This window comes from Daktulosphaira vitifoliae, unplaced genomic scaffold (assembly GCF_025091365.1).
Source record: "Daktulosphaira vitifoliae isolate Bord-2020 unplaced genomic scaffold, ASM2509136v1 Scaffold_1, whole genome shotgun sequence".
Classification (NCBI taxonomy): domain Eukaryota; kingdom Metazoa; phylum Arthropoda; class Insecta; order Hemiptera; family Phylloxeridae; genus Daktulosphaira; species Daktulosphaira vitifoliae.
In genome coordinates this window covers 46449041-46470428 of record NW_026099572.1, presented here as the reverse complement: position 1 = coordinate 46470428, position 21388 = coordinate 46449041, and the positions used below count along the sequence as shown (strand labels likewise).

Sequence of the window (21388 nt, the reverse complement as noted above, 5' to 3'; positions counted from 1 at the left end):
TTATATATATATATTTTTTAAAGATAATCATACATTTTAGTAACTACATTTATTGTAATTGTAATAGATACATGTAGTAAATTATATATTAAATTTTCGCATTTTGTATTATGATTAATTCTAATTATAATGCAAAATTATTTATTTTAATAAAGTACTATCGTTAGTTATGTTGTTATTAAGTTATTAACGTACACCTCAAGATTTTCCATGAGCTTAAAATGTTTAACATTTTTAATCATACATCATTGACGTTATCATCATATCCTTAGCCTTTATCCCAATTATTTGGGTTCGGCTCTAGCTTATTTTAAATCGTCTTATTTATTGATTTTTATTCATACATGTGATACAAATTACTTCTGCATTCCAATATTTAAAATGGTGCATTTTATATATTTCTCAACATTGTATACATTGAAATATTATCTCAAAAAAACTGTTTATTATTAATGAAAATCCCTCTATTGTGCTACTGAATAATTTAAATTTATCAAACATTTTAAGTTAAAAAGAATTGCATCTATTTGAATGAGAATTATATTTCAATACTTCAAATTTTAAATAAATGAAAAGTATTAAGTTTAAGGTTTTCACCGTTTAACAATTAACAGGGTGTGCAATGCCGGCTATATTTTTTTTAGTATCGGCAATTTGCGATTTTGTAATCTTTTAGTTTGTTTAATACATACGATTGACCATACGTATTTTGGCCATGCCTTAGCGGAAGGAAAGGAGAATATAAAAATGTGGAAAATGAGCCTTACAATATACTAGATAGAAAAAAAAACAACATTTACAATAATCACAATATGATATTTTCAGTTATTATAAAAAAAAATAACAAACAACAAGAGCCAATGATAAATGAAATTAGCACAAATTACTAATAAAATAAATAACATATATCCCCTTTTTATAACTAATAAATATATTATGTGGATTGTAAATCCGTTAAAATAAGCAATAAAAAATTCTTGATAATTACCCACTGCCGTTTGAAGGTGATGAACACTGTAACACTTCAGATGCAGGGAAAGCAACAAAAAAACACCGTAACATATAAAACAATCCGTTAAGCAACTCAAATTGAATTGTGGCGACAAGGCAATACTCGACCCAAAAAAACCTGGCGTCGATATTACCGAAACGGCCGACTAATTGAGCGCGCGAATGAATCCTTCACGACCACTGCCATACACTACCCCAACAGATAAACCAGTTGTGGCATGTCGCGCTCTTGTTGAAGAGATGAAAACCGGCGCTCACCCACCAAACTGTTTTGTCTCGACCAACACAGGGTTTTACATTAAATAAGATTTTCATCCGACTCATTTCAATAATTATTTGTAACCTTTATACAATTAAATCAACAAGATTTTTACACAAGTCAACCAATAAAGGGCTCATTTTAATCTATGAGGGACAGGCTTACATGTAACCTAAGTAATTTTAAGATATAAATAAAACTATTCATAGTAGTTTCCCAAAACAGAAATCTATATACCTAAGTTGTCTAAAATACCCAATATCCAAAACACAATTATTTTATAACTTAAATAATAACAAAAATAAAATACTTCTTATGAAATATCATGTCAAGTTTACTTCACTATATCAAATAGTTACAATAAATAAATGATGATGGATATCATGCTTTTTTAATTTCCAATTTTTAAAAAATATTTCATTTTAATAAGTATAATAAATATTTTACAAAGCATAGTCATGTACTTGATCAAACATTTAAATACTATAACATTAAAAGATTAATTTCTATATAGTTATTAAATGAACTTTATGTGTTGGCACTTAATAATAAATTGATATAACTCAATAAACATTTTTGAACATTGAGTTCATATTAACCAGAAGTGCAATAACTAATAATAATTTATCATTTACACAAAAATATTTGAACTCCCTATATTTTTTCTTCTCCAGAAATCTGAATAAATATCTATTGACTTTTATGAAATAACTTTAAAAGATTATTTTCATATGCATTAAAATATTTTTATTTAAAATAATAAAAAATTATAAATATAGTATATTTACTATTATATAATAGTAATTTATAAAAAATTTTATACCCAAAGCATAGTTGTTAATTAGTTTCTATAACTTATTTATTTTTTTAATAGGTATATTATTTTAAATAAAATTATTCTTTGGGAGCATGTTTTATTTAACTTGAAAGGTCGTTCTATTGAAGTATTCTTATCTTCACTTCTTATTTATATTATTTGGGATACAATTACTAGAGCCTATATTAATACTGGTAAGATACCATCTACATAAATAATGATTAAACTATAATTGTAACATTGTATATTCATAATTTAATTTATTGGAATTGATGAGTAATTGTTTTTTTTCTTTTCAGAAAATTTTTTTGTTGCTTTAAGTGGCTACCATTAAAAGTTTTAGTGCATATACGAGAACAGCATTTGATTTTTGTATGACAAGAGAAATGGCCTGAAATTTTAGTTTTTGTGGTAACATTAAACAAGCTTTTAATAAGCTTCACATTTTTTAAGTACTTCGTGGTATGAACATTAAACTGTAATAAAAATGCAAATTGAATATGTTGATATATTGATAGCGCGTTAGTAAATCGAACTAAGTCTAGAAGAATAATTTTGAAACTACAAAGAAAAAATAACTTTTTAATTTATACTACATTTTTCATAGAAAAATTTATTTTAATGATTTTGGGGTATCGTGTGTACAGATCACGCTATGTTGGTTAAAATGCTGTCATTGAATAAGCCATAATGTTTCAAAGAATATGGATATTTTTGGTGTAAATCCCAAACAGATTTGCTTCTGTTTATTGCAGTGAAAAAATACTGGTTATATCTTAGTACAACTAGTATATTTATTTTTTTCTAAATAGCAGTTAAAAAATCATTGGATAAAAAATGATGAAGATGATGCTACAACCTGTATACAGGAGCGATTCTAGTAGTAAATTTTAGGGGGGTGTGAAGTGAATTTTGCCGACAAATTACTTTCATGGGTACAAAATTCTACAATTTATTCTAAAAATTCTGTCTTATGATTTTAATAAACTTTAACATCTCCACACTCTTCTATGAAATAGTCCCTTCTAAACAACATGTTCAATAAATAAAGAAAAACAAGTCAATTGTTACGAACAATGGAAACCCTTATCCTTAATTTTTGAACCCAATTTTTTATATTTGTATATTCTATACAAATATATTTACTAATTATTATATGTACTAATGTTTGTTTATTTTTTAGATGCTATGTCTGGCCAAATCATAATACCTGAACACGAAACAACATTTAACAAAATAATAAATAATATTTATAAGTATTCTGGCAATAATAAAGCATCACACCAATAAAATCGTATTGTATTTTTGTTATTCAATTACATTTTATTTTTTTATAAATGATTTTTTAAATTTATTTACTTAGATTATTTCGCTATTTTTTTATTAATAAGTTAAAACAAAATATAGAATTTTAGGAATCAAAATAAAAACAGTAAAAAAATATATGGCTATCTTATGCAATCGTATTGGATGCTACTTATGTGTATTACTCCTTCTGTTGTACTTATGGCAATGATTTTCTTTTATTCCATTTTATGAAATCAAATTAAAATTACTAATTGTTTTTATAACCTCACAGTAATATTTTTTAATATATCAACTATTGCAATTTCACAATTTTCTGTATCAATATTAACTATATATTTCTTGTCTTAATACTATAATACCTTAATTTTGGCAACAAAGTGCTTTCATGGGTGCAAAATTTTACAATTTATTCTAAAAATTCCGTCTTATGATTTTAATAAACTTTGGGGGATATGACATCCCCACACTCTTCTATGAAATAGTCCCTTCTATACAACATGTTTTGCCTGTGCTCTGTCCATCTGTTGTATAGACATACCATATGTTCAATAAATAAAGAGAAACAAGTCAATTGTTACGAACATTGGTAACCCATATCCTTAATTTTTGAACACTTGTATATTCTATACAAATATATTTACTAGTTATTATATGTACTAATGTTTGTTTATTTTTTAGATGCTATGTCTGGCCAAATCATAATACCTGAACACGAAAGAACATTTAACAAAATAATAGATAATATTTTTAAGCATTCTGACAATAACAAAGCATCACACCAATAAAATCGTTCTGTTTTTTTGTTATTCAATTACATTTTATTTTTTTGTAAATGATTTTTCAAATTTATTTACTTAGATTGTTTCACAGTTTTTTTATTAATAAGCAAAAAAAAAATATAGCACTTTAGGAATCAAAATAAAAACAGTAAAAAAAAAACATGGCAATCTTATGCCATCTTATTGGATGCTACTTATGTGTATTACTCCTTTTGTTGTACTTATGGCAATGATTTTCTTTTATTCCATTTTATGGAAATTAAATTAAAATTACTAATTGTTTTTATAACCACAGTAATATTTTTTTTAATATATCAGCTATTGCAATTTCACAATTTTCTGTACCAATATTAACTATATATTCCTTGTTTAAATTCTATAATACCTTAGTGATTAACTTATTATGATAAAATATTTTTATTGGATTTTTTTGATAAATATTGTACAACAACCAAACTGAGTTACAGTAAATAAATCTCTGACATTGCTAACATCATTATTTTTATTAAAAATTATCTATTGTTATTAATATATATTAATTATAATCAAATTGTATGAATGGATTGTTTACTAATTATCATGTAAGATAAAATAAACCTAAAATTCATAGGTTAACTATTTTACTTTATATATACATATAATATATTTTATTTTATTTTATACATTGTATATATAGTAATACAATTTATTATTTTAAAATTATAAAATTTTTAAATATTTAAAAAACCAATAAATTTAATTTTAAATACCGTAACTGCTAATGAACTAATAAACCGTCGTAGAGCTTGCTTTTATTGAACTAATGAACGATTATTGAACCGTTATCGAGCGTTTTATAGCTGAACCGAGTAACGGTCTTTGAACTCTTACTGAACTTTTGTAGAACTCAGTTCACCTCATGTTAAAATCCGTTGTAAAGTTGTATCTCTAACAACACTACCTTTTATCTTTGTAAATAAACAAAACCTTTGTGTCTTAACGTTGATCAGCACAAATAAATCCTGTATATTGTCAATANCGCAAATAAATCCTATATATTGTCAATATAATAACTACTAATGTATATACTATTGCCAGTCTGCTGCGCCTTGTCCGTCTTGTCGTCCTACTTCCATTTAGGATCTGCTTGTATATTGCAATGTAATAATAATTACCGACGCATAAGCCACTGTCCGTCCGCTGCAGCGTGTTTGCATTGCCGTCCGATCTTCTCTAAATTTCTANACTGTCCGTCCACTGCAGCGTGTTTGCATTGCCGTCCGATCTTCTCTAAATTTCTATTTGGAGCTACTTGTGAGACAAATTCTTTCCGCTGCTTTACTACCCGTCTAGTAATATTTACTGTATGTTTTCCCCACTAAGACTGTTGCATCTCTGTCTACAGATATAATATCTAATAATTATGTAACAGTTATAGAAAACATAACGATGTTAAATAAAATGTTTTACTTCCTGCTTCAAAGACAATATACTATATTACACTACCATATGTTGAAATACAAATATGCCGTTATATTAAAAAATACATAAAGTCCACTATCAAAGGATGATCTGTAGGAATAAAAAATTTTTGATATTTTAATAGTGTAGTAAACATTAAAATATGACTTTTTTTATTAAAGATAGTGAACCGAACATATTATTCATTAATAATTATTAATTATAATTTTATTTATATTGACTTTGAATCGTATATTGTTTTTATTGTTAATAAATACGTTTACTTATTTACAATATTATTAACACCAATATATATTGGTACATCTTATATAGATAATTGTTTTATTTTTAATTTGTTTTACTTATCATAAAAGGAAAGAAATTGATTGGATAGATTTGTGAAGATTTACTTTTGTGCATTAAAAATTATTGTTCATATTTGAAACTCAAAGTTATTTTATTATTATTATCTGTATACAGGGTGATCGGTTTATCATGAACCACTCGATTACTCGCAAAATAAATACAATATTGCAAAACAAAATTTAATTTCTTGATTTATCAGCTAATAATTACTTTAAAAATCATCCCTTATAACTTGGAGGGGCTTAAACTTTATTTTTTGTTAATGGCAACATACATATTTAACTAGCCTATAAAATTGAAAATATTTTTATTAAAACAAATCTACAAGAGACAGCGAAGATTTTATACATTATGTATATTACATTAACAACAGCCAGAAAGTTAACGGAACAGTAATCGTTCATTACATGGGTTCTACGGAAAACATTGTACCTTCTACGCACGGAAACAGACGAGCGCATATTCACATAAAGCACACTCGTACAGCTCCCTTGCAGTTAAAGGGCCAACGTGAACTGTCTTATGAACCGTCAGGCAACGTTTACAAAAAATTCGTTTGTTCCGGCGACAAACATCCTAGTCTCGAGGCCGTGTATCATCCGAGAGACGAAAAACAAGTGAAAAACACATCGGAAAACTATGTTAAAAAGACGAAAGTCAACAGTCGAGCGCATACGTCATTGGGCACATTCGTACAACTCCCTGATAAGAATAGGACAACCTTAAGTATCTAGNTCATGAGAATAGGATAACCTTAAGTATCTAGTCATCCGTCAGGCAATGTTTATTAAATATTCGATTGTTCCGGCAACATACATACGAGTCTCGAGGCCGTAATCACCTGAGAAACGAAAAACAAGTAAAAAACATTTCGGAATTCTTTCAAAATTTTCAAATAATATTTCACGGTGCTGTTTTTTTATATGGGTTATATTTATANTTACGTTGCTGTTTTTTTATATGGGTTATATTTATATGTAATAAAACTCTTTAAAAGGATTATTCGTACTGTCTATTGGTTTGTCAATACAGAGGATTGATTGGCCTATAAAGTTACCGCAGTCACCTAAACCAGTTCCAGAGGTGTTCTCAAATTTAATGAAATGTAAAATTGTGCACTGTATTGAGAATTTATTTTTTGGTTTGTTGCTATAAAAAACAACCGCGACACCTCTAATGATTTGTTGGAATGTGTTTTATTGTTTGTAACAATGAGAACAATAGAAACCCGTTNTCTACAGGGTGTTCAGTAAGTCAGGAAACGGGTTTCTATTGTTCTCATTGTTACAAACAATACCCGTTTCCTGACTTACTGAACACCCTGTATATTTAATTTATCAATCCCGCATTATTCCATACAAAACAGGACATTTATATTTATACTATAATGAAAACAAGCGAATGCACATATAATAAAAATGTCATAATTTGTATTGTAATAGGTAAAATATTTACTAATAAAAAAAACATAATGGCTCGAAGTTCTGATAAGTAATCGATAAATGATAACCACCCTCCGTTAGAAAATTCGAGGAATCCAACAATAAAGCCGTCGATCATTTGTTTTATTAAATTTTCTATACACAATAAGCAAAATAAGCTATTCTATTAACTTAAGTCATCAGCGGCTTTGACAAATTGTACATTATTCAGGGTTGTTTTGAACACTCATTATTTAATACAGTGTTTTAAACGCTTTTATAACACCAATAATTTCAATATTTACAGTGGTCTAATGAGACATTTTAAACGTTTTAAATTGTTTACTTATGTTTTAAAGAAATTTATTTTAATAAATAAATTTTTAACAACCTTGATATTATTCCTACAGGATTGAGTTATTATGGCTTTTATTTTTATACGAATACTTAATTTTATTATAATTTAATGTCGATAATTAAGACAAGCAGTTCGTAAAAATCTTATGTTCATAATTTCTATATACGTTGTTTTTTAAAATTTACCTACAAACCCATTTTGTTGTCATATTTCTAAATTACTCTTGGCGTATTACATTTTTGTGATTTTTAAATTTTTGAGACAGGTTTATACACAAATAATAACAATTATTGTTTTCGGTGGTAATGCGACACACCTGATTTCTGTAGCTATCGAGATATTATTTCATAAAAAATGACTATTAAACAACAATTTTTGCTAACACTTTATATATATGATGACCGTGATTATTATAAATAATCTTATATACCTTCTTACGTACAATTTGTAACCCTTACTCATTGATTTTATTGGAATTTCACATCAGTACAGTATTGTGCATAATTAGTGAACAATGTACATTAAAAATGAGTACAATTATGGTTAATATTGGGATTGAAATCCCAGATAACTATTAACGAGAAACGGTTGTTATACCAAATATGTTATTAGATACGTTAATGAATCAGGCAAGTGAAAAAATAATAATCATTTTTATTTATAATTAATCACCTACAACAATTTAAAAGTTTATATAACTGAAAAGTATTTAATAACTAACTGTCATTTAATAATATTTTCAAGAATATCACATAAGTAGGGTAATTTAGGGGATTCTAGAACCCCCGCCTCACCCCTTCACCCACCCACTTTTATTGGAGTAAGCGTGGTCGGGGGGAGGGGCGTGTCACACAGTGGGCGTGTCATCGTCATCGTTAATTGTCGTCAAGACATAATATTGCAACGGAGTGGTACAGATTTAAACTGTATTTACTCGACAAATGAAAATTTATCAAGTTGTAAAATTATTTTGAACAAAGTTATATGGAAAGTTCCACATGTAAGTGTGTCGGATGCCATGCGGTTAGATATGCTCAAAATCTCGGAAACCTCAACACCGCTTCAAATAGCATTTCGAAGTTGGGATCTATATGAATATCTCGGCATATCAAATAGTAAAAAACAATCCTGGACTGTGAAAACTTCATCGCAGACTGAGAGCCCGAGATTTGTTATCGTAGCATTTCAAGTGGATAGAAAAAATAAAATAAACAAAGATAGTAGTAGATTTGACCATTGTTCGTTATCATCTCTAAAAGTATACTTGAATTCGGAATCGTACCCCTNATTGTACTTGAACTCTGAATCGTACCCCTACGACAACTTGCGAATGGACTTTCCAAATGATAAATATGCTGTACCATATCACATGTACACTCAATTTCAAGAGGCGTTCTATGAAAAGGAGATGACGTATCCAATGCTGACAAAAACAGAATTCAAGACAATTGCTCCACTCATTGTCATTGACTGTTCGAGGCAAAACGAAAAATTAAAAAATGCGCCTGTAGATATTAGATTAGAATTTGAATCTGATGAAAATTTTCCGACCAACACTACAGCATATTGCTTAATTGTACACGACAAAATGTTTGAATATAATCCTATGACTAATGAAGTTCATAAAATATTATAATTTGTTATTTTCAAAAAATAATGTAAACAATTTTATTTATAAAATACTAATAATTACTTGAATATATATTTTGCTATTCTAAAGGAATGTGTTATTTACTTTAATACCTTATCTTTATTATATTTCATTTATTTAGTACATAAATCAAAAGCGAATAGTTTAAATAATATAATGTGTAGGCGTGAAAAAACGATGAACGATATCATTTTTTGTCATAAAATATAGCCGACAATGATTATTACTGTACGGCGGTACCTTTGATGTTTGAAATATGCTTACCTAAGCGTCTGGTAGCTCATGATAAAAATTCTTAGAAATGCAGACATGTTATAATATAGTAATACATTCGATGTCTGGAATATGCTGACCCAAGCGTCTGGTAGGTAATGATAAAATTCTTAGATAAAGATAACTTTGATAAAACGCAGACAGCAATTATAAAATGTTGACGGTAATATGAGTCATAATATTGCGGTACCTTTGATGTTGGAAATATGCTTACCTAAGCGTCTGGTTACCCATGATAAAATTCCATAACGACAAACGTTGCCATTGTTCTCATAAAAAAAATTACAGACGCTTATGAGCGATGTAATGTAATGATACCTTTAATGTTTGAAATATGCTTAGCTAAGCGTCTGACACCCGATGATAAGATTCATACGATTTTACTGTACAGTGATCTCTTTGATATTTGAAATATGCTTATCTAACCGTCTGTTAGTCTGGGTTATAATATGGCGGTACCTTTGACGTTGGAAATATGCTTAGCTATGCGTCTGGTAGCCAATAGTAAAATTGTTATAATTTATTTATTATATACATTCTATAGATGTGCGGCAAATTAGTATAAGTCTTGTTTCATCACCACCCATTATAGGTTAATTTAATTCAAGATTCATTACCCCTTCCTATGTAGGAATTGTTGATGAAGACTTTGTAGCGTTAATATTAAACAATTGAATTACACTATTTCAATGTAATGTGTATGCTATATCAATTATATTCAATCAAATATATCAATTCAAATCAATGAATATTATCAGTTCCGTTATCAGTTAACTGATAACGGAACTGATAAAGTTCATTGATAAGCATACACATTACATTGAAATAGTGTAATTCAATTGCTTAATATTAACGCCACAGGGGTGTCTGTCAACAATTCCTACATAGGAAGGGGTAATGAATCTTGAATTAAACTAACCTATAATGGGTGGTGATGAAACAAGACTTATACTAATTTGTCGCACATCTATAGAATGTATATAATAAATAAATTATAACAATTTTACTATTGGCTACCAGACGCATAGCTAAGCTTATTTCCAACATCAAAGTTACCGCCTTATTATAACCCAGACTACCAGACGCTTCGATAAGCATATTTCAAACATTAAGAGGAACATTACATTATATCGCTCATAAGCTTCTGTAATTTTATATGGTAACAATTGTAACGCTGTCTGTGTATTATTAAATGTTCAACTATAAATTCTAAGAAATTTATCATAGGTAACCAGACGCTTAGGTAAACATATTTCCTACATCAAAGGTACCGCTATATTATAACGTTCATAGGCGTCTGCATTTTCATTTTTTACATAGTATTTTANTGTTACATTTAAAGTCGCTCCCCTACCACCAGCACCTCCGAGTCGTAACTAAGTTTATCATTTAATGTATACATTACATTGAAATAGTGTACGTCAAGTAGCGGCCGCCGTCACCACACTTGTCCTTGACTATTACAGAAGCTATAATTAATTGAATTATACATAATAATTATAACGTCGTTATCACTGGTTACAATTAAGTAATTGTCACCGTCGAGAACGTCCTACATACAATCGTTGATGCGTCCACGTGCACTAGTAAATCGGGGCTATCAGCTAAATCCTGGTAGAAGTCGCCTACTCTGAGTAGGTATATGAAGGAGTCTGAAAAAAATTAAAAATATATAAATGTTGTAAAAAAATATTTCTACTGTACGGTTGTACTCACCAGTATCCATGTAAACCAATTCAATTGCACTGCCATAATGTGGTTTCAATACGTCGTAGAAGTACTTGTACATTAGCGTATTGCTAATGTCAAGCACTGCTAAACCGACGTATATTGGTTTGATAAACTTGACCATCTTTGTGTCCATTATGACGGCGCACAACCTTTCACCGTATTTGATACAGTCGTTGAAGGTTGGTTGGTTTACGAGCTTGCTTAGACGTTCGGGACTGGAGATTAGCTTATTACGGATGCGTTTCCGCATGTTCTCCATTGTTTTCCCTATAAAATGTAAAAAAATATCGAATAACCCACCTTAGCATTGAGCATGCACTTACCAAAGACGGAATTATTCGTTAGTTTGAAAAATGCTATTTCAAAAGCATTTGCCGCCTGTTTCCGCATTTCAGTGTTCAACTCAATGTATGGTTTCAACCAAGCACTTTGTTGAAACTCTAAAACGCGGTGCACCTGCAGTACAAATATTTATATTAGTATCATCGCTTATAGTTTATAGGTTAATTACACANTGGTATCATCGCTTATAGTTTATAGGATAATTACACATACTTTATCGACTTGCAGTCCGTGTGCGATTGCCTGTTTTAAGTTGACATAGTGTACGACATACCGCTGTTTGGGTTTCAAAGTGGCCATGAGTTTGGTCTCTTTGGAACCCGGCGGTACATCGTTGACAGGCAAGAACGGCAAGTCGTTGTGCTCGTCATGCAGCTCTTGTGGATACGATACGTCNTTTTGTGGATACGATACATTAGGTAACCGGCCAAGGTGGACAGGGAGGAGGGCATGAATCGGAAGGTGTCGACGAACCGAATGGAGAAGTTATTGGTCACGTGTTTCGTGACCGAAATATACTTCTCCTCGGAATTCGGTATGACCGAAATCCTTTGATCGTCGTACCCCAATTCAGTGACGATGAAATGCGCGTCGTAACCTGAAAGATTGTGCAAGAANAATGCGCGTCGTAACGTGAAAGATTGTGCAAGAAACACGGCACAAAGTTGACCGTCTTCACTTTCAGGTTACAAGCATTGCACAACGTCTGTCTGAATCGGCCCGATAAATGGCAGTGGTCTGCGACTTTGGGGTTGGAATCCTTGAATGCCGTGCGGCACAAGTCGCATACCACTTTCTCCCGTGCCTGCGCACATCATCGACAGACATTTGGATGGGAACGTTGGTTTTGCGCAACAATTTAGAAATGTTGCGCGTCAATTCAGTTACAGCCATCACAAATGCCTTGGCGACCTCTTCGCGATCCTCGGACCCACGGAATATCACCGATGATTGTGGTATACCATAGAAAATGTCGATAGCTCGCGAAATTTTCCACATTCTTCCGGTAAAACCAAACGGCTCCCCGCTCCAATGCGGAATCGATCTCGGTGAAATCATTGGTAACCTTTTCGACCTAACCGCGCTGTTGTTGGCCCTACTACGCTTAGCCGCCTGATTTGACGAAACGAGGTAGCTTTAATCAAAAATAAATAAATAATTTATTTATTGGAAAAAAAAATNGCATCTGATGATAAGATTCATACGACAATAATCATTACTGTGCGGTGACCTCTTTGATGTTTGATATATGCTGACCTAAGCGTCTGGTAACCGATGATAACATTCTTAGAAAAAGATAACTTTGATAAAACGCAGACATCAATTATAAAATGTAGACAGTAATGTGTGTTATAATATGGCGGTTGGTTTCAAGTTAAGTTTCATTACCCCTTCGCTCATTAGGACTTGTTGAGGAGATCCCCCTCCCCCGATTTGGGTTAGTTTTCATTGGGTGTCACCCATTATGCGCACGTCATACCCAATTCGGTTTATCCACTTAGGTGTTATCACCGAAGTGTTATTACCAACGATTGTATGTAGGACGTTCTCGACGGTGACAATTACTTGATTGTAACCACCGAAAACGACGTTATAATTATTATGCATAATTCAATTAATTATTCAATTAAAAATGAATTAAATTATTTATTTATTGGAAAAAAAAAAAAATAGTAGGGATGATAAAATTAAAGAGATATTCAAATGTTAATAATTGTAAAAATCTATATACCTGTTACAAAAGACGTTTGCTGGTTCATGATTTCTTATTTGCGCGTGAAAATATTAAAATAATAAATTTATAGTTTTCAAATAATCAACTGTGCGTTAACGTTAATTAAACATGAATGTGACAGGATACAGAGCGNGTGTTAACGTTAATTAAACACGAATGTGACAGGATACAGAGCGTTTAACCGGTTATATAGTAAAATAATAAAATGCGTAGGCGTGAAAAAAGAAATCTTGCCATTTTTCTCATAAAATGCATACAGCAGTGACCATTAATATATTGTAACATCTTTGGAAATATGATTACCTAAGCGTCTGGCATCCGATGATAAGATTCATACGACAATAATCATTAGTGTGCGGTGACCTCTTTGATGTTTGAAATATGCTGACCTAAGCGTCTGGTAAACGATGATAGCAATAGTTGTCATAAAACGCGTAGGCGTGAAAAAAGACAACGTTGCCATTTTTCTCATAAAATGCATACGACAGTGATTATAACTGTACGGCGACATCTTTGATGTTTAAAATATGCTTACCAAAGTGTCTGGTAGCCAATGATAAATTTTTTATAAATTATTTATTATATACAATCTATAGATGTGCAGCAAGTTTGTTTACGACAGGTTTCATACGCACCCCTCCCATTAGATTAGTTTAAGTTAAGTTTTATTACCCCTTCGCTCATTATGACCTGTTGAGAAAATCCCCCTTTCCCGACTTAGGTTAGTTTTCATTGGGTTTCACACATTGTGCGCACCTCACACCCAATTGTCTTAATAGAGTTTGTTACAAATCGTTCAAGGAATAGTCAAGTGTGGTGGCGGCGGTCGCTACTTGACGTACACTATTTCAATGTAATGTATACATNCGGTCGCTACTTGAAGTACACTATTTCAATGTAATGTATACATTAAATGATAAACTCAGTGATGACTCGGGGGTGCTGGTGGTAGGGGGCGACTTTAAATGTAACACCGCTATTTATAGGTATAAAAAATTGTCAAATTAAATATAATATAATAAAATGCAACACACATATTATTATTTTAAAGGCGCAGTAGAAAATAATAATAATAACCAATAGCGATTATACTATTATAGCAACCGATAACGACGAACATAGTTAATTCTAAAAATATATTACCAATTATAGTAATTATATTAATTATATAATTAATAGTAATATACTAATATTAACGAGATGTTTTTCTAANTCATCTTGTGCTTGTGATTCAAAGACTAGCGAAGACTCTCCTTGAAACGTAGTCTTTGAGAGTGTAACGTATCTATCCTTGAGTAAAATAATCTTTTGTCTTGATACAGGGTCGAAAAATAGGAACAGATTATTACTCATCAACGTATAAATCCGTTGTAGGAAATCTATCGATATAAGTATGTAACGGGTTGACGATAGTATACGAATAGTTACGTTAAATCGATCTTTTGGATCCAATCCTATCTGAACGAATTTACGAGGATTGAAATTCAAAACGTAATCAGTGCAATCGATTAATTCACTGTGAGGTTGGGGTTTAGCAAATGTTTGTTTGNATTGTGAGCTTGGGATTTAACAAATGTTTGTTTGTTATAGAATTTGGCAATTGTAGCGAGAGAACCAGCCATTCTTAAAGTGTACAAATATTAACATAACACATTACCAACAAGTTAAAGTAACGTCTGTTTATATAGAAAATCTTATAACGATTAGAGCGCTATGCTTACACCACGGTGAAGTTATTAACTAATTTAAACCCAATAGTAATTAATAGTCAAATTTTCGTCGTTAGATATGATACAAACAGTTGTAAACACAAGCAGACGGGGTTCAAACAGGATGAACAGGGATTTGAACGCGTTCAGACAGGTTTTAACATGTTCAGACTTGTTGAATTGAGATTGTACGATTCCAGGATACATTGTTTGGTAAACCGACACAGTGTCCCTACTACTTTTATAAAGTAGTACTATAGACTTATATTTAATATTCATTATACACAAAGGCATAAAGTGTAGATAAATACGACAAAATTGTATAAAATAAAAAATAGTATATTTTATTGAATTTTAAATCTTACAAGTTTATGATAATAAGTTTTTTTTTATTTTATATAAATAAGTTTAAAAAACAAGGCAAAATATTAACAAACTTCTGAAAATCAAACAAATATGCATTTCCACTTTTGCCTCTATATAATAAATGTAATTTGTTGTCATCATTGTTGATATTGTAAGCTTCGATTTCTTCATTAGTTAATTTCAATCTCGGGATAAACACATTCATATTGTTGAACAGACAACCAACAATGTCAACCCCATTTCGTGTGCTTGTATTTTTCATAGATATGATTTTGTATGGCGTGTGTTCCTCCAAATCACTTAATTTTGAATATCTTTTTAATGCACTCTGATCGTTCAACTGTTTCTTTAATTGCTCCANGTACTCTGATCTTTCAACTGTTTCTTTAATTGCTCCATTCTAAAATAAAAAAATAATAAATATTTAACAACTCTAAACATAACTAGTAACCAAAGTCAGTAGAAAATAGTTTAAATGAAAAATATATATAAATGTATTACTTACTTTATTTTATATCAAAAGTGATAGAAATTCTTTAGGACAACAAATAATCAGACAAATGGTATGTGGTATAATCGCTTTAGAAAAGATAATGAGTGAATAAGACTGAAATTGATGTGACGTTCTTTTATAGAGGTCAAAGATCTTGTTTAGACAAGTTTGGGTTGGTTTAAACAGGTACTACACAAACAATGTCAGAAATATGCTGACGTAAGTGTCTGGTAAACGATGACACAATAGTTTTCATAAAACGCGTAAGCGTGAAAAATGGCAACGTTGCCATTTTTCTCATAAAATGCATACGACAGTGACCATTAATATATTGTAACATCTTAGGAAATATGCTTACCTAAGCGTCTGGTTACCCATGATAAATTTCTTAGAATTTATTATACCATAACGACAGACGTTGTCATTGTTCTCATAAAATGCTGACGCCTATGAGCGTTATATTATAGTACTGATGTCGGAAATATGCTTATCTAAGCGTCTGGTAGGCAATGAAAAAAATTCTTAGAAAACGTTGTTATTTTAAGTTGGATTCATCCCCACCGATTACAGGTTAGTTTATTTCAAGATTCATTACCCCCTTCCTATGTAGGAATTGTTGACGGAGACCCTGTAGCGTTAATATTAAGTAATTGAATTACACTATTTCAATGTAATGTGTACGCTTATCAATGAACATTATCAGTTCCGTTATCAGTTCACATGAGGTTTATCTTATCTTCTAGTAGATGACATCGTAGGAGGAGACAAACATATGGCTACCTCCTCTCACCACTGATATGTAGTTATAATGCGCATGCGCACTTTAAACCGCCATTTTGATTGATCTTAAACATCCCTACCTAAGTCATCTATTACCTCTACCATCGTGGTATCACGCCTCCCTTACCCCCACCCTCATAAATCCACTCCTTCCTTACCACCACCATCGAAAGACCACGCCCACTGTGTGACCTTAACAACGGTCAATACCCCCACCATCGAGAGACCACGCCCACTGTATGACCTTGACATTACCCCCACCATCGAAAAACCACGCCCACTGTATGACGCGCTCCTCCCCCCGACCACGCCCACCTACAATACAGGTGAGTGAGTGAAGAGGTGAGGCGGGGGGACCTAGAACTCTCTATTTTACTCTACTCACATATATTAGCTAACACTTTATTTTTTTAAAAAAGGTATGTTTTTAAGATAGGTAAATAATTTTTTTTTTCTTATAATATACATAAATATCAGCCATACTGCATTAAATTTTTAACCTTGCTAGAGATCTACTAGAAATATATTATATAATGACGCTAATTATTACCCAGGCTATCAATTTTCGACTTAAAATTTTGATTCTAAAATATTTGTATTCTACAGTAAAAATCAAACTGTTTTAATATACTAATGATAATATTTGACCAAAAATTGAATAAAGAGGCCGTTTTTTGTTTTTACGGTTATTTTTGGTCAAAATACTAAAAACACATTGAGGGACCAGAAAATTTTTTTTAAAAATCTCAATTTTTCACAAAATGCCTATTTTAATGTATATAATAATGTTAAAATGATTTTCATTAAAATTTCGATATAGACTTTTTTTGATCGACTCTAGTATGTTCATAACTCAAAATTGACTGTACTTACGATCAGATGCTCCAAAAGACAATTTCAAAAAATATCGCAGTTGAAAACTCCGGGAAGCTATGGCTGGATTCCAAATGTAGAGCGTACATTAAGGCTAGTTATTTAACTGCTAGTGAATACGTGAGTTCGGAATTTCAATTTGTACATTTAAGGGTCTCCTATTGGAAGACGACTGTTGCTGGATCATGAAAAACATAACCATACCGAGTTCATTAAACATTCAAAAGTTAAAAAGCGGGAGTTGGATTAGTCGTCCATAAAAAAATTGTACGCAAAGTAGGACAAATAAAATGGCTTATCTGAAAAATTAAAAACAAATATTTTTACGTATATGATCAGCATCTTATGTTTATCGTATTCAACGACATTTTACACTACTATAATAGATACTCTCTTGGTTTTAGTTCTATATTTAAAGTTTTCAAAAACAGCAACCAATCACGATGCTCAGATCATCGAGATATCGAGATGAACCGTCATGGAACAGTTGTCATTTAAGAATCAATTTTGTGTATATGTATATATTATTTACTTATTATTCCTATTGTAATAATTATAAATCTAGTCAACACATTTAATCGAATTTATAGTTTCTTTGAATGTCGTAAGTAAGTTAGATTCGATATTGAATAGTTTTTTAATAAAAATAATGAAATTTATTAATAGTAGGAATTTTTTTTATTCGTATTGAACCTTTGTCTGAGTAAAATAACTGCAATTTAATGATAGTCTAAACAAATATCACCCAGGAATAATTTATAAAAAAAAATGAGGTATATTAATAAACCACATCAAATATCAACACAAATTGTAAAAATCATACACGATTAATTGTTTGTAATAGCAAATTTTTTATAATAATTGGTGGTTTTATGACTGAAATAAAAATAAACTTCATTAATGATATTATTAAAATTAATTATAACTTTTAATTACTTAAAATAACTTATTATTATAAGTAAAATATAAATATATAATAAATATTAAAGAGGAGGCTAAACGCTCAATTAAGTAACCGTATAAATACGTATAGGCAGTATATGAATTATCAGGCGCTCACACAGCGCGTTTCATGAATACTACGTATGTAAAAAGACGATAATAAAAATCTGTAGACAGAGATGCAACAGTCTTAGTGGGGAAAACATACAGTAAATATTACTAGACGGGTAGTAAAGCAGCGGAAAGAATTTGTCTCACAGGTAGCTCCAAATAGAAATTTAGAGAAGATCGGACGGCAATGAAAACACGCTGCAGTGGACGGACAGTGGCTTATGCGTCGGTAATTATTATTACATTGCAATATACAAGCAGATCCTAAATGGAAGTAGGACGACAAGACGGACAAGGCGCAGCAGACTGGCAATAGTATATACATTAGTAGTTATTATATTGACAATATACAGGATTTATTTGTGCTGGTAAACGTTAAGACACAAGGTTTTGTTTATTTACAAAGATAAAAAGTAGTGTTGTTAGAGATACAAATTTGTTGTATCTCCAATTGACATTGATACAACAGGCTTAAAATATTTTATGTGAGTATTTTGTAAAAAAGCACTTTCTTCGTTATTTATGCTAGTAAGCAGTTCAATTATGAGTATTCATAAAAACGCTCATAACAAAGACACATATTGACACATAAGCATAGGGTATTTTAATAAAAAAAACTAACTAAAATATGTGTAAATCAAAATATAATACTTTTTAACAACATTGTTTATGATTTGGGCATGATCTAATGTAATAGAACTTAATTATAACAAATAGTTTCTTAATAAATTACGACCTAAAAAAAGTATAACATTTTTTTTTTAATTGTTCAAGTATATATCAGGTGAGAACATGGGTTCAGTAGTGTTATTAATTAACTACGTTTATTTGTAGNATTAGTGTTATTAATTAATTACGTTTATTTGAAGATGAGACTAAACGCTTAATTCTATACCTGTATAAATATGTGTAAATTTCACTTAATGTTATTTGAGCGCACAACATATTTNGTGGACGGACAGTGGCTTATACGTCGGTAATTATTATTACATTGCAATATACAAGCAGATCCTAAATGGAAGTAGGACGACAAGACGGACAAGGCGCAGCAGACTGGCAATAGTATATACATTAGTAGTTATTATATTGACAATATACAGGATTTATTTGTGCTGGTAAACGTTAAGACACAAGGTTTTGTTTATTTACAAAGATAAAAAGTAGTGTTGTTAGAGATACAAATTTGTTGTATCTCCAATTGACATTGATACAACAGGCTTAAAATATTTTATGTGAGTATTTTGTAAAAAAGCACTTTCTTCGTTATTTATGCTAGTAAGCAGTTCAATTATGAGTATTCATAAAAACGCTCATAACAAAGACACATATTGACACATAAGCATAGGGTATTTTAATAAAAAAAACTAACTAAAATATGTGTAAATCAAAATATAATACTTTTTAACAACATTGTTTATGATTTGGGCATGATCTAATGTAATAGAACTTAATTATAACAAATAGTTTCTTAATAAATTACGACCTAAAAAAAGTATAACATTTTTTTTTTAATTGTTCAAGTATATATCAGGTGAGAACATGGGTTCATTAGTGTTATTAATTAATTACGTTTATTTGAAGATGAGACTAAACGCTTAATTCTATACCTGTATAAATATGTGTAAATTTCACTTAATGTTATTTGAGCGCACAACATATTTCAGAGGGATGGAAGATTGTTGTCATGCGACAGCGAGGCGAATACGCCGCAGTGGACGGGCAATGGCTTATGGATGGGTAGTTATTATATTGACAATATACAGGTAGTTCCAAAATGGAAGTCGGTCGACAAGACGGACAAGGCGCAGCAGACGGGCAATAGTATATACATCGGTAGTTATTATACAGTATAACTGCGGTCCTTTACCGTCCGGCCCACGGACCGGACGGTCCGTGTTTTAGGCTATCCCAAAATTTACCCTGAAAAATCATGTGAAGCTGTTAAATTTTAATTTTTTAATGATGTAAAATTTAAATCTGGATAAAAATAAAATTATTTTTAATATGCTGGCTTGAAGTATAAATAGTATGTTGACTAAAAGTAAAATAATAAATTATACTAAATAAAATACAATGAACAATTTTAACAAGATTGTTGCTAAGGAACCAAATAATATTTACCTATAAATACGGTAAACATATTTCATCATTTTGTCATAATTTCTCAGTTAGTAAATTCCTTGTTAACTTTTCGTGATTACGATTACAAATTGTGATAATCATTTCATTCGACAAGCTTATCAAGAACCCTCATAACACGAAAGTCTTTGAAACAATTAGGTAGATCTTAAAATTAAAGTTAAAAATTAACATTTTTTTTTTTTTGGTTTTCTTTAGTTACACATTATTCTTGAATTATTAACTATTTAAAACTTTTTATGATCATCCCTAATGCCTGGTAAGGGTGTCAACTTTGTTTTTTTAAATGGGAACATATTTTGAATAGTAAATGGCATTTGAATTTTTAATATAACTTTATTCATTTATTAGATATAAACATTAAAAGTTTCAAATTTTTGAGTTAATTGGTTTTTTATGACATCAATATTCGCAGGTACACAGCATTGTTATTATCAATGGTAGGAAAGCACATTGTTGTGACATACACTAACTGAGAATATAA

At 30.5% G+C, this 21388-nt stretch overlaps 2 protein-coding genes across 2 annotated transcripts; one reads left to right on the top strand and one right to left on the bottom strand.

The window, feature by feature from the left end:
• The first annotated feature begins 8777 nt into the window (after window positions 1–8777).
• LOC126893791 (uncharacterized) lies at window positions 8778–9395 on the top strand. Its single transcript, XM_050664302.1, has one exon. It carries the CDS (start codon window positions 8778–8780, stop codon window positions 9393–9395), a length of 618 nt encoding a protein of 205 aa, XP_050520259.1.
• Window positions 9396–11207: 1812 nt separating this feature from the next.
• Window positions 11208–12143, bottom strand: LOC126893786 (uncharacterized). Its single transcript, XM_050664290.1, has 4 exons — window positions 11970–12143; window positions 11738–11870; window positions 11400–11681; window positions 11208–11335 (listed from the first exon to the last, which is right to left on the bottom strand). Exons 1-4 carry the CDS (start codon window positions 12054–12056, stop codon window positions 11208–11210), a joined length of 630 nt encoding a protein of 209 aa, XP_050520247.1. The 5' UTR covers window positions 12057–12143.
• Window positions 12144–21388: the final 9245 nt, after the last annotated feature.

Excerpts from the sequence above, each read along its gene's own strand:
- LOC126893786 (XM_050664290.1), bottom strand. The coding sequence starts at position 12,056 with ATGGCCACTTTGAAACCCAAACAGCGGTATGTCGTACACTATGTCAAC. Across the intron at positions 11,682-11,737 it reads AACGAATAATTCCGTCTTTG|GGAAAACAATGGAGAACATG; the intron begins GTAAGTGCATGC and ends TACATTTTATAG. Across the intron at positions 11,336-11,399 it reads ATTGGTTTACATGGATACTG|ACTCCTTCATATACCTACTC; the intron begins GTGAGTACAACC and ends AATTTTTTTCAG.